Raw genomic sequence first — 24,558 nt, forward strand, 5'->3', positions numbered from 1 at the left:
TAGTTACAAGTGTGTGTTTTCTTCGCTAAGATTTTAAAAGTTCCACATTTCACCTGACAATGGAATCTCCCAGAGTGAAAATAAGTGTGGCAAACACAATCAAGTAAGGAAAATATTTTAAAAGTTGTTTCAGGTTCATTTTCAACTCAGAGAATTATCGTACCCCAGGTAATTATAAGCAGACACAGTTTTTCCTTGCCACTCTAGTTCACATCAAGTGCTGAGAAGAAAAGAAAGGGAATAACTTACATTTGGCAGCGAGTCAATGAAGGAATGAATATTGGCTTCTTTTGCTGCATTAACAATTTCCTCAAAGGGCACCTCCCGGCTGTTATCTCCATAGGCAATGTTTTCAGCAATAGTGAAATCAAACAGGATTGGTTCTTGTGAGACAATACCAATCTGAGATCTTAACCACTGGATATTCAGTGTCTTTGCATTTTTGCCATCAAAAAGCTGAGAAAGTGAACATTTTAGATTTTAGTCCATGCCTATATATGAATTTGAGACTTACTGTAAATTCATACACAGACGTTGTGCAATTGCAGTTCTTTGCTTAGCTCTTTCTTGCCAATTGAAAGCCCACGTAATTCCTTCCCCTCCTTCTCATTTATGTTCCAAAATTGTCTAATTGATAGAAGTGAATGCTGCCTCAGTCCTTTTCTTTACTTCAATATTTAATTAGGATTTTGAAGACATTGGAAGGTAGGATATGCTGAGGCAACTTCAAAGAACCTTGGGTAAAATTCTTTCAATTGTTTCTTCAGCAGGAAAATTTTCCTGTATTTTAAATTATAAAGAAGAAATTTACTTTTGCATTCGTTAAGATGTCATTTGCAGACAGTTTTCTATTGGCAACTCTCTCATACTTCTGCTAAATTTGCCTGCTGAATTGCTGTGATTTTCTATTAGATAAATGGAAACAGAATTTAATTTTTTTTTAATGTATTAGCTTCATAATTACACAAGTCACCTTAACCTGGACACAAATATACCAGGACATTGAAAGGGTTGTTAAATCTCCACTAGAGTGACCCAGTATAGCACTCAGGCTCTGTGTTGGGTGACATGAGCAGCTGGGTAGTTGAAGAATTGCCCCTTTGTAGCATGGCTATTGGAGGAGATTATTCTACTAACTCCACAGCTGGTGCTAGAAGAGTCAATTTTCAGCCTATATAACTTTTTCTTCAAAGGAAAAGGTGTCATAATGAACCTGATTCAAAATCCAGTGAAATGAGGGAACTTCTGCGAACAGCTGTTCTGACAGTTTCTGCTTTAAGCTAAACCCCTTTCACTCAGTTTGCAGTGTAACTCAGCTTGAAAATTAGTCCAATGCTTTTGTGGTTTCTACGGCACAGGTCTGTGCTTTACCCTTCAGTAAACTGTTGTTGCTTATTTATGGGCACAAGGTCAGAAACACTGGTAAGGAAGTTGCACTTTGTTAAACACACTTTTGGGGCACCCATGCTGCTTCTTTCTACACAGCATTTTGCTACACTGAACCTTTTTTGGGCACTTTTGACTTCAAAAAATATTTTCCATTGCATCTAGGCTTTATTTCTGTATTGTTTTATGTTTTGTGAGTATCTCTGCAGAGATGAGTTCTAAAATCCTTCTTATTCTCACCTCATAAAAGCCAAAATGTGTGATCTGTTTCAGACAAAACCTCTGAGCACATTTAAATCAAAGAACAACAGCAATTAACAGTACCACTATGTGAAAAAAAATTGTGAAGTCGCTGAATGAGTAGTATTGAAAACCCTACATATACTTTAAACCAAAATTACTGAAAGTATTTACAATCTATCACTTGATAAGCAGGCATACTCATAAAGATGTTTCTGACAAGTAAAAATTATGAAAAAAATTACTTTTGTCAATATTGACTTTTTTTTTTTGGAAAGAACATAGATGGCAAATTCTCTTACTAGCTCGTATAGAAGTAGATACATATATTTATTAGTGTGTAAACTGTTCTCATTCTAAAAACCTTAGGAAATTTTCCCTGAATTTAAAGCCACCATGAGACTGTGGATCAGGCATATTTTTACGACACAGTTCTTCATTTTCATTGTACTGTGGGAAACTGAGACTTACATACATCTTACTGATCTTTATATTAAAAATACTTTAAAAATGAAACTAGAAATATCTACTGTACTTATCACATCACAAAAAAATAATTAAGAACAACTTCACTTAACCTGTTGACATGTTCTTGCAAAAATACTTACCATTTCTCCCTCAAGTGGGTCATAAAATCTCTCCAGCAGCTGAACAACAGTGCTCTTTCCACAGCCACTGCTGCCAACAAGAGCCAGAGTTTGTCCCTTTTCTACTTTTAGATTCAAACCTTGGAGGATTTTGACCTGTGGTCGGTTTGGGTAGTTAAATATCACATCTTTGATTGTTATGTTTCCATCAAATGTTTCCTATAATTAAAATATTATCACTGTTACATCTTTAAGGCAATTTCACAGATGATTAAAATAGAATTGCAAAAGTATCCCCATTCCCCCCAGAAATCAATAGAGATTTAAAAAAAAATACCCTTTTGGCTCTATATGCAAAAGATGGCCTCATAATAGAGATCTTGGTGCACGTTGTGTTCAGAAAATATCAAAGATGCATTGTGATAAGGATGTAATCAGAAAGAGAGGAAGAATCAATTCGAAGAGAGTGAGGAGAGTACTGTCCATATTAGCAATAAATAGTATCACCCATCACACATGGCTTACTTACAGGCTTGTCTCCTTCCTCACTGTAACTGTCTATTGAGGGCACTCTTTCAAACAGCAGAAACAAGTGGGCTGCTGATATCTTGCCTTTGGCATAGTCTGGAGCAAAAGAGCTGGTTTGTCCCAGTGCCATTGCACCAAATACAACAGCTGAAAACACTCTATAAAAGAAATCAGGAAAAAAATATCAACAGACAAAGAATAAAAAGATAGTGGAAATGTGGCTGCAGTCAACTTTTACTCAGAGAAAAAAAGAGAGCTAAATTTAGAAAGAATAAAGTAGAAATCAACTATTATTACTTTAATTTCTTTTTACCCTCTTCTAGTGACATGAGATAAACGTATTCCCAATTCAGTGTTTTCATTACTTATTAGCAGCAATTTCTTCAGTTATTAATTCTGGTTAATGTATTAAGTCTCAGCAGGGGCTAAGAGTAAAGGGGGTCAATGGATGGCATATTGTTACTCTAATGCTGTTCTGTCATCACTGTGGTTTCCTTTCTATGGTTGAATGACTTTTGGGAGTTAGTGATCACTTTTTAAGGCACCAATAAAAGTAAGAAATCAAGCCTGTAACAAGGTGACAATAAAGATTTTATTTTCTACCACATCTCTGCTGGAAAATAATGGCAGAGTTTACACCACCAATTAAGGTTGAAAACTATGCTTTTATTGGTTTTTGATGAGTTTTATGTCATTTTATGGAATTTTTTTGTAATGAATAGGCTACATTAGAATAGTTTAAGAACCTCTTCAGCTATTCCTTACTGCCACACACCATAGAAACAAAACCATCACCATAAGCAGCTATTTGACAGATAACACCTCTTAGCCTGTTTTAGAGTAAAGTAAAAGATTAATTTTTATTAATTTTGTCTTTCTTTTTTTTCTTTTTTTTTTTTTTTCCAGAGCTGCATGAAATGATTTGTTTTATTCTGCATTTGAGCAGCCCAGAAGGGTTCATGCAGTTTTTGCTCAAACCCTCCCTTTCAAATCTAACTGAAAATTCATTCAGCTGGCTAGAGGTGATCAGCTAGCAGATGGGATGCAGACACTTTCTAAAATATTCTAACATCAGCTGTGTTAACTATCTTTAATTAGATTGGCAACAAAAAATCAGTATGGTTGACCTTCTTGGGTATTCAGGTCACTGATACACACACTGGTAGGATCTCAGTCTATCATACCTGTTTCCATAGCCCTGTATTGAGCTATTGCTCTTAAATTATAAATCAATTTTCTGGATAGACAGAAAAAGGATTTCAAAAGAGATACTTACAAAAATACATGTCGAGACTCCATGTGGCCATTTACCACTAGATAGGCACCGAACCGGAAACAGGCAGCATAGGTAAAGAACATCATTGCTTGTGAAAGGGCAAAACAAAAGCCAAATATATGTGCCTTCTTCACAGAGTTTCTGTATAGAAAGAATGCATATTTTCATCAAAGTGTGCAGTCATACTGAAGCCCTAGTACACAAAAACCAATTGACTTCAGCTGATACTGTTATGAATGGAAAGTTTGCATACACCGAAACATTAACTAAAAACACATCTTCTCTCTCTCTAGGGCAGTAAGTTCTTATTTATACTAGAACAACAGAGATTGAAGTCTTGGAGCAATACCATCAATGTCACCCCTGAGAAAAGTTAGGAAAAAATTGTGAGATATGAACTCAAAACCCAGCAGCCTGAGAAAAAAAATATAAGTACAGTAATTTCATGACTATAAGGCGCACCTTAAAGCCTAAAATTTTGATTGAAACCTGGAATTGCAACTTATAATCTGGTGTGCCTTATATATGGACAAAGTTTGGAAATTTGCCAACTTGGAAGTGCGAGTCGTGAGCTGAGCAGCGAGCAGCGAGCCGAGCCGCCTGGGGCCCCGTGGCTCGGCGGGGCTCAGCAGGGTTCGGTGGGGCTCGAGCAATTAGGTTACTTATTGGTTACTTTGCTGCACGCGGATCCTCGCTGCAAAAAACATGCACCTTATAATCCGGTGCGCCTTGTATATGGAAAAAGTTTGGAAATTTGCCGACATCTGGAAGTGCGCCTTATAATCCGGTGCACCTTATAGTCGTGAAATTTCTGTAATCTTTTTTACATCTTGCACCGTGTTCTAACCACTCATTTATTATGGTAGATATCCTAGTGGCACCCCTGCTTCTTTCCCATTATACCTGGGTACATTTACTTTCATTTCCTTTACTTTTGTCATAGATGTCTGAAAATGAAACATTCCATTTAGGAACAAATAAAACTTTAATTGGTAGAATCTATTTAGTTGTTTACTTTGACTTTTAAATTTTGATTTAGTCCAGATAGACTTATATTACTACATTTTCAACCCTAAACCAGTAAGTAATTATTCAAATGTTTTCAACCTTATTAACCTTTAAAAAATGGCTTAATGTAATATTCAATTTACATTTAAAAAGTTTTAATTAAATATCTAAAACAAATCAGGTGGAAATTTATATTAGACCACTTAGAAAGCTCACGTAAAACCAACAGTTTGCCAAACCAAGTGACATTGTAATAGAAGATACCAATATAATAACAGAAAATTAATTAAATGAAATTTTTAAAAAGGTAGACTGGTGATGGTTGCTTTTGTCAATAAAAGTATGCAAAATATTGACATTAATTCTGAGATAATTAAATTATACATTAAATCATACACACCACCAAAAAAATCTATTTTTGTTGAAGTACATTTTTGCAATTTATTAGAGACTTGTTTTGGTTAAGTTATTTTTATTATACCTGTATGGTACAATCAAATATTCTCCATACATCGACTCGAATTTTCTTTCTCGGGTCAAGCTAACAACAGTTCTAATATTTTCTATTGCTTGTGTGGCAATCTGCAACAGAAAAAAACGTTTTAAACAAAAGTTAAGTATGTTGCAATTCCTTAGTCTAAATTAATAAAAGATTCTGTTGGAATACAATTTAATATTATACTTTATATTGGTTATCAAAATTATAGATTGCGGATACAAAAATAAGATTTTATATTTTTTGTTCTTAAGACAATGAGATTTTCTTACAATGCTCAGAATTTTCTGGTAGGACCTCTTTAATGTTCTACATATAAATGGTGAAAAGGCATCAGACAGCAATAACAAATATAGAGAAGATAGCATGAAAAATGGCATATTAGCATGAAACTTCCAGTCTGCTGAGCTTGGGTTATAATAAAAATGTTCAGGTTATTTGGGTGCCTTAGAGCCTAACTGAGATCTCAGCAGTAAATACTTGCTCTGATACCTTCTTTTACCTTGCAGATTCATTAGAGTCATTTGCATACATAAATGTGCCAGGGGAGATTCAGATTAGATATTAAAAAAAAAATTCACCGCTAGGGTGGTCAGGCATACAAATAGATTGCCCAGTGAGGTGGTGGAGTCAGTGTCCCTGCAAGTGTTCAAGAGATGGATGTGGCACTTGGGGATATGGTTTAGGGATCATTATGGGGGTTCTGGCTTGATGGTTGGACTTGATGACCTTGACGGTCTCTTGCAACCTTGACGATTCTGTGAAAAGATTCTCAAGACTTTAATGCATTTTGCTATCATATACATTTAATGTAATTTTAGTTTAACTAAGACCATAAAGTAAGGTTTTTTAGTAACCTAAGTTCAGCAGCTCTTCGCAGAAAGCAAATTTTCCAGGTGGAACACTATTTTTATGGAGAAAACCCCCATATTAAAAAAAATTAAAATTTAATAAAATGCCTATAGTCCAGTGCTTGCTTGGTGGCCTTGAGAAGGGACACTCACGTTACTATGGAAAGAAAATATTTCTTTAAGTTTTGAAAAAAAATCACAAATATTTCTAACACCTGTGCTAATTCTTCATGATATGTTGCATTAAGAAAGTCTTTAGTGTCTATTCCAAGAATTGTCAACTATTTTCTGACACATCTTACAACAAAACAACGTAAAATAAATGTTCATCCCTCAGACAGAAGCAGAAGAAACGTACTCAGTTGAAAGGAAAGGAATGGAATTGCATGATCTTAGATAAATTATTTTCTTTTCAGCAACTTTTAAAAACAGTAGGACATAGGAACAGATTTCAGAAAAGTTTTACCTTGAAGAAAGCAATATCTGGGAAGTGATGAAATAGTTGTTCTGTCCCAGAAGGATTTTTGGAATGAAGTGACATTAAATGCCTTCATTTAATTTATTAAACAAGAGTCTAGCCTTCTTGCTTTTCAGTTCTCGTCTTTTTCCTCCACTCAAGAAACAAAGGAATGGCAAACAGAAACCAGTGGATATATACATATTATCACTGCAAACATTAATAAGATGAAGAAGGGGAGAGAAAAAAAAGAGCAGTGTAATAAACATAAGATAGATGGCAAAAAAGGATGACAGGGAAAAAAAAAAAAGGGAACATTAAAATGAGGATGGTTGCAAAATAAGGAAAACAAAGATGTCTAGAAAAGGAATGAGAAGAGAATATGCCTGAATTGTGTTTAGCACACTGATATTTAACAACTACAAAAATATTAATTGGTTAATAACATAAGTCTTCAATTGTTATTGAAGAGGTGTGATGCTCTGTAGGTCTACTGGTGTACCTGGCTGTCTTTGGAACTTATATATTGTGAAACTTTCTGTATCCAGAAGTCATACATCCATTAACAATGCTTTGGTAAATATGACAGTATACATTATACAGAAATAGATTAATTTCTCTAGACCCACCTTTCCTGCACTTTCCAGCTCTTGTTTATCTTTTTTAGCATGCCCAGCCAACATCTTCATTTCAATCATTCCTGCCACTGCAATGATGGGCACAACAGCTAAAAGTAACAGGGTCAGCTGCCAGCCATAAACTAATGATATAATAATTCCAGTCCCCAGGTTGGCTATATTTTGGGCAATTAATGCTAGTCTCGTACCAGTTGCCTGGAGAAAGAAAAAAGGCATTTCTTACTAACATAACTGCATTTAAGGAAAACATTTTCACCCACAAAATTCCTGATTCTCAAAACACTGCTTAGAAAGCCTTAACTCAGTTTTGCTATTTTTCAAAATGAGAGTTTCCTAAATGCTTTTGTAAAACTTATCTAGATCGTATTTATTTCTTCTTTCCCCATATTCTGATTGCTTAAATTTACTCTACAATTTCTAAATTCTGCTCTTGAAACTGAACAAACTTTACCTTCATCATATACTTACATTTATGTCTAAACATTAAAATCTGTTGTATTTTCTAGATCACAGAGCTAGCATTACAAGTCATCACACAGAGCTCAATGAAGGAGAAAATTAAATATTTAACTTTTCCTATGGAAATAAAGTCAAAGATATTTCAGAATTCCTCAGAAAAAACCCCCAGCACATAACTTCATTTAGAAGTAAACATTTACTTAAGCATATACAAATAATTACATTCAGGGTACTTTAGCTTGATATTACAGACCCCTGAAAGAACACAATTTACTTCTAAAGAATCTCCAAACAGTAACAGAGAAAAGGAAGTCCATTGATTACTTTTTTTAAAAAAAAAAAAAGAAATCTGTGCAACCAAAAAAATAGCAGGAGATGGTAAACTGAATAAATTTAGTTGCATGTCTTTAGGTGAATAAGACGTCTTTAAAAAGACTTCGGTAAGAAATTCCCAATAAATTTGTTTAATAATAAAAATCAAATACAGCATAATAGCAAACTTTAGAAAAATTTTATTTGGAAATTAGTCTGTAAACTTAAAGTACTAGAATTTTCATGAGGTGCTTCAGTGCATTCTCTAACAGCTATTGTTTTATAGTCTATTTTAGTTGTCAAAATCAGGACTTATTCAGCCAGTCAAACCCAAGCTGCAACTTCAATACATGCTAAAACAAATATGAAAACTTCCAACCCAAAATTTTACTTACTCCTTTCACTTGAGAGGCATCATTAGCAAGTCTTGTAGTTAATGCTCCAGTACTATTTTTAGGATTATCAAACCAGCCCATATCCTATAATAACAAAAATGATTTTTAAGACCAGATTTTGGACATTTCAAATAAACTGCTAAGTAAATCTGATATGTGGCAGTGCGTCACTTCTACATATTTAAATAAGTTTATTCTGTCATTGCACATTGAATATATTTTGAAAGAAGTGTAAAGTTGTGAATCATTGATGTATTCATTGTCACTGCTGAGAAGGAAGGGAAGCAGCTGAGAGATTCCCAAAAGCAAAATTTACCCTCCCTCACTGTTGCTCCTTCACTGAATCTCCTTGGAGGAGAGGACTCTTTGGTCACAAAGCTGCAAAGCTGTTTGGGGAAGAGTCAAGTGTAAAGCATTTTCAGGTTAAAAACGAAATATTCCTTGTTTTGTTTCTTCCCATATTGAAGAGGCTTATTTGGAAGTTATGAGACACCAACAAACCAACAACAACAAAAAACTCTCCACCCAACCAAATGAAAACCAAACTGGTCTATCTGATCAAAGTTAATTGTTGGGATCAGATACACAGTTTATGATTTATTCACCACATAATCAAATATCTGATTTAAACTGTCATGTGTAACATGCATTGAATGAAGTCCTGGTAATGTATTACAGGCATTTGTGACTGCAAGACTATTGTAAGAATGCCTTTTTATTAGAATTTTAGTATGGCTGATCTATAATTTTTCAGACCACAATAGTTTTCTGTCACACTGTAAATAGTCATGCTTATAAGAATCAAATTCTGTGTCTACATATAATTTTATGTGCAAGACTGAAAACCGCATGACTATCACATTTTGCATTTCAAAATCTAAAATCCTGATCCTGAAATCATGCAAAATGAGGGCCAATCTGGAATTATTTCACAACATCACATTCTATTTATATTTTAATTCTCTAAAAGCAGTTTTACTTTTCAATAAGCAGTCCTATCATTGCATTAACAAAAAACAATTATAGATTTGGAGGCTCGGACACAGACTTCCAATAAATTAAAAAAAAACACATATCTGTATATATTACAGTTTAAATCAGACATTTTAAATTACAGTTACAATGGAAGTTGTGTTGCATTTCTTTAGGGGAGAAAGGGCACAAGGAAAGCAAAACAGGTAAATGAACAGATAATGGGATACTGCTGGTACACATCAACTTGTAACTTGGCTGTAAAACTAATTCTTTGCAAGAAGTACATAAGAAGCTCTTGTATTGATTTAAGACTCTCCCTCTAAGGACACTTTGCATAGCCACGTGTAACTAATCAAACTGGTTTCTAGACTGATTTAAACAATCTTCTCTGTATGATAATGTCGAATACAGTTATTTTATACCACTACCATCATTTATTCTTCAAAACCCTGGAAATCAAAATATTTGTTATCTTCACCTGTCTAAGCATTGCTTTAAATGCCATGAATCGAAGCCTCATTGTAAGAATTTCTCCAGCTTTGCCAAATGTGTAACCCTGTTTGAGAAAAAGTACAATGCTTAGTATTGTATTATACTTTTTGTGCTTATTCAATATGTATTTTAGATAAATTGCCTCTACAATGTCAAAGTAAAAAATATTGCAGTCCTATTTGCAGAAAGCAAATGTAAAACCAGGTTTAATATTCATAAATTCTAGTAGGTTCACAGTACAGATATTAAAATACAAAAAAAAATACACGGAGCATAGCAGTATTTCCCAGCACTGCTTCACCAGCATGCTTCAAGGAGAAGATCACTAATCAACCCTTTGACTGAATTTTTCTGAGTCACTCTAAGTCAGATTTAAACAAGTTGCATTTATGTTATTCATTTTAAAGACTTTGTAAGGCAACCTGGGACGATTGAAGTCAAATGCATCAATCAAATTTTAATTTAAAACATTAACTGAGCATTTATAAACTGAGCAAACCTATCACAGCCCTGTACTACTCAGCCTTCTGTTCTCAAGGCCTTTTTTTGCTTGTGCAATGAGATGATTCCACAAGCAAAACAGTTTTCTGCTGTCCCAAGTGCACGTTATTATTTCACTGTGTAGGGTCATTTAACAGATAAAACTATACCAGTATGCTCCTAAATTATAAACTGGACTATATATGAAAATATTTAATATGATTACTACTTTTTTTCTTTTTAAGTGGCTCTGTTGTGGCAGGTACAACCCTTAGTACTTCAACAGGAGGAACTGAATATCAGTGTGATAAGTGCTACCTGACAAAATGGGAATAGGAGTCTTTGGGGACACCCACAGGAGAAATATGAGAGGTTCCCTTGGACAAGGAAAGGGTTAGGGAAGTAAAAAATTGGAGAACAAAGGCAGGAGATTGATAGATTTTCAATTACTAACAGATTCAAATAGGAAGACTTGAGGGTGGGAAGGGGGTGGTAGAATCTAAGGGCTGGAGAGGTTGCCTGTTATCTGGCAATGGAAAAAGGGTGAGAAAATCTGGAGTTTTCTGCTGAGAACTGTCTGACTGATTAACAAGATGGGAATTTCTGAAGTTAAAATGTCTGAATAGGTTCAAAAGACTCTTAAACACAAGGAGCTCTAGATCAAAAAAGTTTCAGACATATTTAGAACCATAAATACAGTTTCTGGTTTGAATTGAAGACATATTATGAAGATGCAAACTTTTAGTATATTTCAGGTCTGGTTTCTAAAACATGCTGAACAATTATAATAAGCTTAAAATAATAAAACATACCTGAAAAAAGAAAGTAAAAAAGGAAATTATCCCAAGCACTAAAAACAACAGTGAATATAAGTCGCTCTGTTTTCTTAAGTAGACCTTGTCAGTCGTGCTAAAAATCTATAAAACAAAATTTGAAACAACAATTTTATAAAATTAACTAACATTCTAAAATACTCTCATCTTTCTCAGTAACTTTTTTTGGTAGTCCATTACATTCATATGAAATGTGATCCTATGTTACATAATATTTAACGTATAACAAACATATTTCAGGTTGTAGCAAGATTTTTAGCATTTTGTAAATGTCATACAATTTTTCAGATCTTTCCAAGAGTGCTTCATCCACTCTTCAGCTTCACTGGGCCGTGATTGTTTTAAACATAATTTTATTAGAAAAAAATCTTATTTGACTCCAACTTACCCCTATAATTTCAGAAAATATTACTGCAAATGCAGGTTGTAAACCTCCATTGATAATTGCACACAAGAGTCCAGCTACAAAGTATGGCCATTCAGTTTTGTTCAACTTCAGAATTTTCATAAATGAAGCTGGAGGTAGTTCTTCATCCTAAAGAACATGAATTGCATTAGGACAAATATGAATGTATTTGAAGAAATACAGAGAAAAGGAGAGATTAATAATCAATTTCCTATTCCCAGGATCTATTCAGGGGAAGCAAAAATGTATTGTTTTTAATAGCATGAATAAATGATTGTACTTTTTTTTGTTATTCTAGTTCAAGGAAGGAAGATCTGTACACTATATCTACAACTCTTTTCCTTTTATATTAATTTATCCATATAATTTTTGTTGGTGAATACTTTGATATTGGTCAGTGATGACTGAACTACTTGTTCTGGGCATATTGCGGTATGTAATCCATGGCTTGATTAATTCAAGTAATTGTTCATTAAGTGATTTATAAGAGCAAAAAAAATTGCTGTAAATATGAATGCAATCATATTTTGGCGAGAGGGATTTGCAAATTTTATTGTAAGAGTTGTTACGTTGGGCTAAATATTTTGTTTCTTATCCAAAAATGAATGTTTAAGCTGTATAGACTATATTGGTATGGTATGTAAATATATGTAAGTATATTTCTTTTAAAATAAATTTATTTTCAATAATAAACTCATCATCTTTATTATAGATTTTAAAATTACCATTTTATTTCTATCATCATTTATGTTGAGACTAAAAAAACAAGTTATGAATATTATCAGTCAAAGGCTATTTAGTATTTCAAAATTCTCACGTCCTCTTCATCCCTTTCAAATGCCTCCTCCTTTTTATATGTTTTTTCACCAGGAGAATTAACTTAACAAGCTTTGTTTAAAGGAATCAAGTTCACTAACAGCTCTGCAAAGATACTTACAGGTGAAGTTTTTTCCTCATCAGGACTATCATTTTTCTCTCCTGGCTTTTTCAAGCTTCTCCGTGTTGAGCGTCTTCTCAATCCTCTGCTTAAGGAATCTTCAAATTCTGGTTCAGATTCACTGCTTTTGATACTACGTACATTTTCATAGTTTTCTGATGATGGAAGAACATACTCATAATTTTCTGATGATGGAGCTTCAGCGTCTATTGTCTAAAAGTGGGAAGAACATGTTGCTGAGATTAAATATGCATATATTACTTCAAACTTTCAAAACTATGAGGCAATCAAAGTAAAAGTAACTTTGTTTCATTTGAAAGAGGTATGGGGGAAACAACATATAATGCCTTAATGAGATATGAAAATCTGTATAATATTTATTAGAGCTCTAACTTCAGAGCTTTAGTCATATAGGAGTTTTGCATCTCATGAAAATTCTTACAGTAAGTGGAGGACAGGTGACTGTGAGTAGCTGCTCTATTTTTAAATGAATTAAACAAAAGGTTTTAAATTGAGGGTAAACCCTTTGCACTCCTCTTGGGATCTTTTACAATGAGTTCTTGAGGGATATGGAGTGATAAAACACTACCGCAGAGCACGTTTAACAATTCTTAACTTTCAATGGAATAAGGAAGCTCAGGATGAAATGAATCAAAATCAGATTTTGACTGAAAAATTAGAGCAGCCTGGAAAAGAGCCTTACCCTTGGTGGTATTTTTCCCGTCTCTTTGAGAGAATAAATAAATGTCTACACACCCCTGAGGCATTTAATAGCAGCTGAATTCAAAGTTCCCTTCAACTTGTATTTCATTTTTTCCAGAATTTTTTTATTTCTTACTGGTTTTTGCACTACTAAAAAAAAATATCTCTTTATACTTGCTCTCAATTTTTAATTTTCATTTTTCATTGTTTTTAAATTCTCTTTCAATTTTATATTTCCTCATTTTCCGCATATTTATATTTGCTTGGATATAAAGTTACAGTAATTTCACGAATACAAGCCGCACCAATTTGACCAAAATTTTGGTGGAAACCCGGAAGTGCGGCTAATATTCCGGGGCGGCTAATACATTAACAAAATCCTAAAAGCTGCCAACACGGAAGTGAGAGCCCGCGGCAGCCCCAAGCCAAGTTGGAGCCCGGCCGGCCCCGGCAGAGGTGGGAAAGCCTGGCAGAGGCGGGGCCAGCAGTGTGGGGGGCGGGCGGCAGAGCCTGAGCCAGCAGGGCGGGGCAGGGGGGCGGCAGAGCCGGGTCAGTAGGGCGGGGGAGCCTGGGAGAACTGGGGCTAGCAGTGCAGGGGAGCATGGCAGAAGCAGGAAGGCCGGCGGGTGGGGCTGCCTGGCAGCGGGGGAAGCCCAGCAGAATCGGGGCCAGCAGCATGGGGGAGCCCGGCGGTGCGGGGGCCTGCAGTGCCGGCCAGGGCGAGGAAACGCGGCGGCGGTGCAGACAGGAGGGGGTGGCCTGCGAGCCCGGCGGCGGCAGCCCGCCGGCAGGGCTAGGGAACGCGGCGCGGCGCGGCCGGCGAGCCGGGCGGCGGCGGGCAGGGCTAGGGAACGCGGCGCGGCCGGCGAGCCGGGCGGCGGCAGCCCGCCGGCAGGGCTAGGGAACGCGGCGCGGCCGGCGAGCCGGGCGGCGGCAGCCCACCGGCAGGGCTAGGGAACGCGGCAGCGGGGCGGTGCTGACGGGAGAGGGGGACCAGCGAGCCCGGCGGCGGCGGCAGTGGCTGGCCCGCCGGCAGGGCGAGTACGTAAACAACGCAGCGGCGAGGCGGCCAGCATGCCTGCCAGCGGCGGCAGTGGCTGGCCCGCCGGCAGGGCGAGTACGTAAACAACGCAGCGGCGAGGCGGCCGGCATGCCTGCCAGCGGCGGCAGAGGCTGGCCCACCGATAGGGCGAGTACGTAAACAGCGCAGCGGCGAGGCGGCCGGTATGCCTGCCAGCGGCGGCAGTGGCTGGTCCGCCGGCAGGGCGAGTACGTAAACAACGCAGCAGCGAGGCGGCCGGCATGCCTGCCAGCGGCGGCAGTGGCTGGCCCGCCGGCAGGGCGAGTACGTAAACGCAGCGGCGAGGCGGTGCTGACGGGAGAGGGGGGCCAGTGAGCCCGGCGGCGGCTGCAGCACCACCCGGCCGGCCCCGTCAGCAACCATGAGCGGGCCGAGCCTTCCTGGCCCCGCCCCGAGCCAGTAAAGCCCGCTATGCCGCGATCCTGTTACTAATTGGCCAATTTGTGAAAGCTGCGCACGGATTCTCGCGACGAACGAAAGTGCGGCTAATATTCGGGGTGCGGCTTATCTATTGACAAAGACAGCAACATTGTTGAGGCACCGGAAGTGCGGCTTATAATCCGTGCGGCTTGTATTCGTGAAACTACTGTACTTTGAATCTAAGGTAACCAAATACATTCTCCTATGAAGAAATATTTTAATTGGTCTGCTTGACCTTTTCAGTCTGACACTGTAATGGCAGTTTCAGTTTCTTTAATGGACACAGTGGTTATGCAGTAAAACAAAGGTTACAATGAAAATCTGCTATGACCGAATGGTCACATGGGACATTGGGATGTAAGTATCGAAGTATCTTGGTCTTCATTTAACAACTAATACATTTTGGAAATTTATTTTAATTTGCAATCTTTTTTTTTTTTCTGTTTATATAAGTTAAGAACATATTTTTGCTCTTGGCATAGCTGAATTATTTTTCTTCTATTCCAACACTTCTTTTTTTCTTTAGAAAGGAATTCAGTATGAAAGGTTATAACCAAACAGCTTAAAATACACATGCTCTATTCCTCCAGTATCAGCTACTGACCGTGTTTCACCTCTTATCAGACTAAGAGCAAGCAATGGAATAGCAAACTACTGTAGTTATCTGCTCTACATTACCTGCATAAAAGGAAAACACAAAATAATCTTTTAAGTTTAAATACCTAGAGGATTAAAAATGTACTATCGTGGGTTTAAACAGGTCTTGTACCAAAACTAGCAGTCTCTCACAAATTATTATTGCCCTTTTAAAGTACAATGTTTTTTTGCTGTTATCAAAATATGCTGTAGAATTTCTCATACTTCTGCTAAAATGACCACGGGTGTGGGAAAAAAAAGGAAAATGAGGCAACAGCTAGAGACAAATTACCTGCATGTTCACGAGTTTGTAGTAGATTCCCTTTGTCTCAAGCAATTTAGCATGATTGCCTTGCTCTTTGATGACTCCACCTTCAAACACAGCAATCAGATCTGCATTTCGGACTGTTGACAGTCGATGAGCTACCACAACTGTGGTGCGTCCTTCCCTTGCCTGAAAATATCAATGTTTAGTGTGAGTATTTATAAGTAAATCCAAAAGCTGTTAATCTTCATAGCAGTGTTGAATAGGACCTGAAAGAAACACTAAAACAGTTCACAGAAAAAGATAACTTTCAAAAAAATTTACAAACATATTTCAATGAGCTCCTTAAAGCAGAAATATAATTTAAAGCTTGAAATTTAATATTACAGATCATCTTTCACTGCGGCACATCAAATTTTGATCAAAAATATCTAAAAAACCTCTCAATATATAAAATTTTAGAATATTACAAACACTAAAATTTTTTAAATGCTAGAATTTTCTATATTTAGACCCATAGTTGCCCACTTAAACCTTAAAATCCATGGAGAATTTATACTCAGAAACACTAGAAAATATTTTACACTCACTTTTAAAGATATCCATGTTTTAAGCACTAAGTCATCGCTAACTCAAATGACCACAATAAAAATAAAATTCTCTGCAATTTCATACGAATTGCATTGCAACTAAGTACATTTCTTTGGATATTTACAACCATAATACACTTAATGTTTCAAACATCACAGCTTGTCATTTTAATTATGAGGCTGTTTTAACACAGTCAAGCAAATTTTAGTTAAAATAATCAAAGTAATGATCCCAAGCCGTGTAATCCGGTTGGAACCTGGATGGAATTCATCCTCAGTGATGTACCTCAAGAGGTCCATACTGGGACTCATACTATTCAGTATCTTCCTCACTGACACTGATAAATGGGATTGAGTGCACGCTCAGCAAGTTTATGAGTGACATCAAGCACAGTGGTGCAGCTTGTTCACTTAAGGGGAAGGATGGCACAGGCCTGAGGAGAATCTCATGAAGCTCAACAAGGACAGGTGACTAACAGCAACATGAATGGTAGTAAGACAGATAACGGATAAGAATGGTATTGACACCAAGAAAATGTTGATTTAAACTTAATAATGCAGAAAATATGATTCCATCTTCTAATTTGAAATCAGATTTCTCTCTGTAATACCTGCAAAAATTCTCCATACAAACAATATTTGCCAAATCAAAGTTTACTTTTTTGTTTTTTTGTGTCTCTATTTTCAACAAAAGTCCAGGAAAGAAGTAAATATTAGGCTCCTGCTTACATGCTGCATTTTAAAACACTACTGACCTTGTCCAATGCTGCCTGCACAACTGATTCACTCTCAGTATCCAAAGCTGATGTTGCCTCATCAAGCAGAAGAATTTTAGGGTTGCGAACCAGAGCTCGGGCAATTGCTATTCTTTGCTTCTGGCCTCCACTGAGCTGTGCCCCTCTGTCTCCAACCACAGTTTCAAACTTCTACAAGACAAACACATGTATCGAAAACACTTAGCGGAACAGTCCTTCCACTAAAGATGTCAGCAATGCCAGAAATGCCATTAACAACTTCTTTGTCTACAGGAATAAACACCTACTTGGATAAAGCTGACTAATCATTTGTGTTCCTGGAATTCTAGTAGTTCTTCAAATGACAGCCAAATCACTGCCTGAAGATATGAAATTAACATTATTCTCAAAAGCTATGAGCAAGCTCTGCATAGCTCTGCTATTGACAGGTCCAGGGATAGCTTCTTGTCTTAATAAGCATTCCTTCTAAGGAACTGTTTGGCACAATAAGATTTAGAAGAAGCTATTTCAACAGGAGAGTTGATCTGCTTACATTGGGTAGCTTCATGATGAAGTCATAAGCATTCGCCTCCTTGGTGGCTTTTTCAATCTCCTCCATGGTGACATCCTCACGACCATAACGAATATTTTCTGCAATAGTAGTGGCAAAGAGCACGGGCTCCTGATTCACCACACCAATGATCTCTCGCAAATACCTTACGTTTAAGGTCTTGATATCCTGCCCATCAAGGGTAACCTAAACAACAGAGAGCAGACAAAAACTGTTTACTAAGTGTTCTGATTGAAGAACCTCTCTCTCCATGCCAGCATTTGCCATTTTAGGGGAGACTTCTCCGTGTCATTAGAAAATTGACAAGAGTAATGAGGTTGGAACTAGAGTAATCATCTCACTTGAGGTGTCTTACCATGCCTTCCTTGGGATCATAAAATCTCTGGATAAGCTGAACAGTTGTACTTTTCCCACAGCCACTGCCACCAACCAGGGCCACTGTTTGGCCAGAATTAATCTTGAGATTCAAGCCCTTCAGTATCTGTCCATATAAGAAGGTCGGTCAAAAACACAACAGTATTTAGAATGTCAAGGTAAATTTGAAAGACTAGAATAAGATAATATTCATATTTCTGGCAGAATTTGGTTTTAAAAAAATTCTAAAATTCTGGGTTTAGATTTTGTGTAACTGATGACTTCAGCTTAATTTTCCTTATAATTACATCACAAGTGGTTCAGTATCAATGTATTATGCAACACACTTGACAATTACCTGTTTCAGTTCATCTGACAAAATACTACTACTACTACTCACAACTAAAGTATAATATAGATACAATATGATGCAAAATTTCTGTATTATGTTGCCTCACCTTTCTTTTTAATGCAGCATGCAGACTAAAGGGAAGCTACATAAAAGTCATGATGAAAACTGAATGTATTTCCTTTCTGCCTATCAAAAGTAAGAAAGGTCATTTTATCAAGGTCAGCAATTTTCCTTCAAGGTAAGGAAGGAAATAGTTACATAGTGCAAAGACACTCTCCATGGAAATAATTTCAGGAATCATTCATATCTCATCTATCATCACTGTATTAAGATTCTGAATCTATGACAGTGCTTAAAAAAAGAAACTTAGTCTCTTTCTAGACAAATACAGATCTCTCTTCCATATACAGCAAGTCCTTGCTGGACCTGCTTTTTATTTTTCTTTCTGGTTCAGACACAGTCATAACAGAGCTGCATTGCAAGTATTTTATAACTTAGTATCTCATTATTATCACTATACTATTATCACTACATACAAATACTTGAATTAGGATTGTAAATTTAGATTCTGATAGAAATATATATTTATGGTTTTTTGCATAGCCACACTAGCTAGAGCTTTAGACAGAAAAAATACTCAGGAAACTTAACATGTTTACCTAAGGTGGAAAAAAATTAGCTAAAATCACTGTGATGACAAGGTAGTTTTATATACATTAGAGGAGCAAACTGAAATTTTAGATTTTCAAGAAAAGTTAACTTATGTGACATTTTAATTATTTTTTTTTGCCAAAACATGATCCATATGTTCGACTGTAATATTTATATAAAATTTCAATTACACTACCTCAACATCTGGTCTGGATGGATAATTGAAGTAAACATTTCTGAATTCCAAGTTCCCTTTTATGTGGTCTGGTTTGTAACCTGCCTCTGAATAGCTGTCAATTTGAGGTTCCTGTGCAAAATAAAAACAAAAACAAAAACAAAAAAACCAAAACAAACTCAATATTTTTTCATAAAGAAGTCCTTGAGTGCACCATTACTCTGCAGAAACATTAAATGTGTTTTTTAAGTAATTTAGTAATTTAGGTGAGATTTCTTTCTGAAGATTCAAATTGCACGATGTTTTGCTCCCTCACTGCTACACTGATGATATGCTCGTGCAAGAATACTTTTAAAACTTTTCCATTAAGCATTTTTGTGAATTTAGCTCCTGTCTTTAAAAAGAATGGTCTCTTACCTTCAAAAGAAGTTTTGAAATGTTAGTGAGGGCAAACATACTCACATTGTCTATTATATTAAAGATCATATAGGCAGCTCCTCTTGCACTAGCAAATGCCTCTATGCTTGGAGCAGTCTGTCCAATACTGAAAGCCCCAATCAATACAGAGAAAAAGACCTGAAAGAAATGTTTACAGAGGCATATATTCATTCTTATTTAGGCAGAAAATGCTATTTATTTATTTATTTATTTACTTATTTATCTACATTAGATATTGTTGGGTAAGGAGGTTCCATGTCTGTTCATGGAAGTTTAAGGAATCTAGGTCTCTTAAGCATAAAAAAAGACATTAAGAAAACGGCTTTGAATGTTCAGACGATAACTGAGGTGCTGTACAACAAAATTTGCAAAATAAGCAAATATCTTGAGAAAAAGTGAAAAAGTGACTCAGACTTGTAAAATCTATGACAAAAAATTTAGTATTGTACTTCATGTCTGAGGATTTATTGTACTAATTCATTCTTTGGCCAAAGACCAGAAAGTGTATTACATACCTTCCAACAGAACAAAAACAGATAAGCAAAACACCAGTATGCTGCTTTCAAAGAGACAGTGAAATAGAAGCATAGAAACCCAAGTTCTTCATCACAATGTAATAAAGGAACCCCTGTTTTAATCAAAGAGAGTGAAGTGCAAGCCAACAAGAAATAGCAGAAGGAAAAAAATTAACAATTTTCTCCCAATAGCAAAGTTTATTGCTTTCAGTTAGTATCAAAACAAAAGCAATTAAAGCACACTGCTCAGAGGTCATAGCAGCTATAGTAGTCTGAGGAAAGTCCGTCACACCCCTCATCTTGAACAGGGGTTATTCACAGGTTTTACACAGGATGATGCATCATCTGTGCTATAAAAACATCATTCAGTGAACTTCAACATAGACAACTTGCAATAGAATGTGCTAATACTTTGAACAGAATAAATTACACATAAGGTTGTGAACTTAACTGAGAGGTTCCATATGCCAACCTGTACTAAATGTTCTAAAGAGCCAAAAACATATATGAGAGACATTTTTCACAAACTTCAGTGATTCATAAATGAAACAGGTAGCTAAAAAAAAAAAGATAATGATACGCATATGGTCACCTGGCCAGGTTTCATCATGGTCAACAAAGTCATTCTTCTTAGCCTGTTTATTTCCTAGCCATAAATACATTTTTATTCCCCTCAATTTCTAAAAATACAGAGAAGGGATTCCAAGCCCTCATGGTGCAAAACATAAGCAAAACATTAATAAAATTATCTACTTTGACCACACAACAACTAAAAAAGTATTTGTTTCTTCATCCTGAAAATATATTCAGCCCTCTGAAAGCAAATAGCAATTACAAAGGGTATTGAACTTCAGTTTTTGATTGAACTGTTTCTATATCAGTCTGATCTTATGGAAACCAGAAAATACATAGGAACAGTTGAAAACCATGTATCTTTTATGTGGGTTCATATGAATTTTGAGATCCTATAGAAACAACATATAGGGTTTGTAGTGAGAATTTTTTTATTAAGAAAGGATGCTACTTGCCAATTTTGGGCCATAATTCTCATTATATTCAAATAAATTCCCATTACACACTTTAATGTTTGTTCTTTATTATTTCTCACTGTTACTGAGAATTTACTCATTAATACTTACCGTAAGAACTTTGCCAATGGTGTAATCATCTTTTAAGATCAAAGTAGTTCCATACCAGAATGCCAGTGCATATGATGCATATATCAGAAAGAAAGCAGCACCCATAGAAATATTTGCTGTTATAGCCTTTCTTATTCCAATTCGTTTAGCATCTTCTAAATTTTTATGGTATCTGGAAGAAAGATAGAAGTTCAAAATAGACTCACACTTGTACCACAAAAACTCTGTGGATGGATTAGAAAAAGAATGTTTACAAAGTACAGCAGTTAGGTACCTAAAATATCTAACCCCGAGACTATATAAAGGTCAGGCATGGACTTTCTGAGGTAACCCCTAAAAATGCCAACATTAGTCAACTACAGAAATAAAACGGTATTTCAGGTCAGTGACTGGCATTTGAGTTGCTTAAATAACCTGCAGAACAGTGAACTTTGATTGTGAACCTCTCTAAATAAAAAGTTAAAGTACATCACAAGATCTTTTTTTTTACCGTATACTGGAACTATACTGTCCATTAGCACCTTCACAACTACTGAGTAATCAGATTAGATTACCAAGGATATCATCATCTCTTCACAGACCAGGGTCTTCTTTTGTCTAAAGCTCTCACAGTAAGATATTTGAAGTAGTTTACATATCTTTTAATGCAGAGACAACATATCAACTCTACAAAAATAACTAATGCCTTTCAACAAGTAGCAAACCTTGCTAAGCAGCCTTTAAAAATCCCACATTAACTAAAAATGCAGAAAGCACAAGACTGTCAACAGAAAATATATAAGAAAATCTCCAACCATTTGAAATTAGTATTTTAAAATCCACTGATGAAAGCAAATATCGCTCTTACCTTTTAATTTCTTTTTCCTGTCCTCCAAAAGCTATTACAGTACGGATTGCTCCCAGAACTTCTTCTGCAACAGCACCTGCTTTTGCATATGCAGCTTGTTCTTTGTCAGTGAAAGCAGAGAGAACCTAATACAGAATCAAATACTTTGACATACGAAAACCAGAATAAGCTCAAGCACTCATAATGGCTTTTATCAGTGTCTTCCAATATGAAGCCTTTTGACTATGTAAGGCATGGGTGCAGAATGTCCAATATCCAAATTGTTAAGCATTCTGTGAATTCAATCAAATGATTCCACACTACACACTGTAAACAAATAAGGCCTGGACTTTCCACTCTTTCACCCAGTGCAAGAGATAAGAAGAGAACTCATAATGAGTTGTTGTGGTTCTCCCCAGGCAGACCTCCTTAGCTCATTCTCATCTCTGGCTACCTTAGCCAGAGGGTCCTATAACTTAGACTGTGAAGACATGACCACACTCTGTGAAGACTGAGCCAGTTGACATACATGGCACATACTTCTCTAATCTGACTTTTTCTGCAATATTCTCACTCAAGATAGTGAAAGATTTAAAAACCGTAAGTCACTCTAATCCTGTGGAAATTTGGTCCTTCTCTCATGTGGGTCTGTACAGAATTTCTTTCTGTTAACAACTATGAAAAAAACCTCTGTGTCTGAGACAAAGGTTTTTTCTAATTTATTCTCTTCTTTTCCAGGAGGTGCAATTATTCCTTTCAGGAGAAAAAGTACTTATACAGATGTAAGTTAAAGAGTTACAGGGGTGGATTCTACACATATATCTTGCTTCCTTCTCTGTATGTGGTAGATTAGCAGAAACAACTTCAAATTAAATGTCTGCCTAATCTATGGGAATTATAATACTCAAATTACATAGAATTATTGAATTGAAGAATGACCTTGGAAGGGATCTTATCAAAGATATCTGGTTCCAACTGCTCTGCCATGGGTAGGGACACTTTCCACTAGAACAGTGTGCTCAGAGCCCTTCCACTAGAGCAGGTTGCATCTGACCGGGCCTTGGATGAAAGGGCACTGATATATCGTTCATCTAAGAGTTTATGTGGAGAAGTGTTATTTAAAGCTATCATTGGTCAAAGCAACACATTCTAATACTAAGACTTACAGATATGTAGATTTATTTCATTATCTGTAATTAATATAAAGCCTGATTCTGTATGTACATTAACTTACTTTTGCCCAGAGGGCTGCTGAAAGTCCCAGGACAGGACTAACTGCTAGTATTACAAGGGTTAATTTCCATCCTCTTATGAGACCGACAACAAATCCTGCCACAAATGTTGTCACTGATTGAACAAGCAATCCAATCTTGTCACCTATTCCTTCATTAATCTTGGAGACGTCACTGGAAAAGAAATGACATACAGAGAGGAAGAAAAATGTAGAAAGTACAAGGTTTCCAGTTTTGTTATGTGTGGAAGACAATTTTTATTATTCAATTACTGCTCCCAATAACAGTTTTCTTCAAGGTAAAGCATTATGTAGTGTGGCCAAGGAAAATTTCATATTTCTTGTGAAACTGTAATATTATGAACCTGCTTTTGTCTTGAAATTCTTTCTGTAGTGCAATACTACTCTCACTTTCTTAATTCCAAATTTTTGATCTGTTTGGTACTTGTGGGCTATTTGGAAATAAAAGGTAACGGTTTTCATGTAGGCAACATTATGCAGTTATGGCTGTTTACGTTGCTGGGCTGAGTCAGTACCTTTTTCAGTCCACAGTGTGCCCAGAAACGAACCGTTTTCTTTTCATGGGAGGTAATACCATGGGCTGGGCTTTAGTAATCCTTGGAGTTCAAGGGAACTTAACAAAATGTTTTTCTGATATCTTTGTGACAGTCCTGTATCAGTAGTATTAGAAATTCAGTCCCTGAGACTGTCCAAGAGGAAATTTGAAAACTTAGCTTCACAGAGAAATAATTTAATTTAAAAACAAAAAATTTCTAAGTCCTACATACTTAACAAGATAAAATAACATTGGGAAAGGCATAGTGTACTTACTCTAGAAGACGAGTATTAAGTTCTCCTGCATCATTCACATCAAACCATCCAATTTCCTGTCTCATAATTGCATGAAAAAATTTTTCTCTAATTCTTTTTATTTGCCGACCTGCTGCTAAGGTCCAGAATGCAGTTTGAACATAAGCAGCAATAAGAACACCAACTGCTATTCCAGAATAGTAGTATGCATATCTGTAAGGAAGAAAAAGGGTAAGATTTTCTGAAATCAGGTTAAAATTGGTTTAATTACCTTACTAGTGTGAATTCAGCATGATGCTTTTTCTGTTTGAC

At 36.3% G+C, this 24,558-nt stretch overlaps 1 protein-coding gene across 1 annotated transcript in view; it reads right to left on the reverse strand.

The window, feature by feature from the left end:
* ABCB1 (ATP binding cassette subfamily B member 1) overlaps positions 1-24,558 on the reverse strand; it is a 49,897-nt gene that overhangs the window by 3,582 nt on the left and 21,757 nt on the right. The window contains exons 8-28 of the mRNA XM_033070805.1: positions 24,268-24,459; positions 23,440-23,611; positions 22,227-22,351; positions 21,380-21,551; positions 19,750-19,863; positions 19,309-19,419; positions 18,111-18,236; positions 17,738-17,941; positions 17,206-17,376; positions 15,888-16,049; positions 12,757-12,969; positions 11,802-11,948; positions 11,393-11,497; positions 10,087-10,164; positions 8,634-8,717; positions 7,459-7,662; positions 5,507-5,607; positions 4,018-4,158; positions 2,743-2,899; positions 2,235-2,432; positions 250-456 (exon numbers count right to left, since the gene is read on the reverse strand). Of these exons, the coding sequence (XP_032926696.1) occupies positions 250-456; positions 2,235-2,432; positions 2,743-2,899; positions 4,018-4,158; positions 5,507-5,607; positions 7,459-7,662; positions 8,634-8,717; positions 10,087-10,164; positions 11,393-11,497; positions 11,802-11,948; positions 12,757-12,969; positions 15,888-16,049; positions 17,206-17,376; positions 17,738-17,941; positions 18,111-18,236; positions 19,309-19,419; positions 19,750-19,863; positions 21,380-21,551; positions 22,227-22,351; positions 23,440-23,611; positions 24,268-24,459 (3,184 nt within the window). The remainder of the gene's footprint in view (positions 1-249; positions 457-2,234; positions 2,433-2,742; positions 2,900-4,017; positions 4,159-5,506; positions 5,608-7,458; positions 7,663-8,633; positions 8,718-10,086; positions 10,165-11,392; positions 11,498-11,801; positions 11,949-12,756; positions 12,970-15,887; positions 16,050-17,205; positions 17,377-17,737; positions 17,942-18,110; positions 18,237-19,308; positions 19,420-19,749; positions 19,864-21,379; positions 21,552-22,226; positions 22,352-23,439; positions 23,612-24,267; positions 24,460-24,558) is intronic.

This window comes from Catharus ustulatus, chromosome 1, assembly GCF_009819885.2.
Source record: "Catharus ustulatus isolate bCatUst1 chromosome 1, bCatUst1.pri.v2, whole genome shotgun sequence".
Lineage (NCBI taxonomy): Eukaryota > Metazoa > Chordata > Aves > Passeriformes > Turdidae > Catharus > Catharus ustulatus.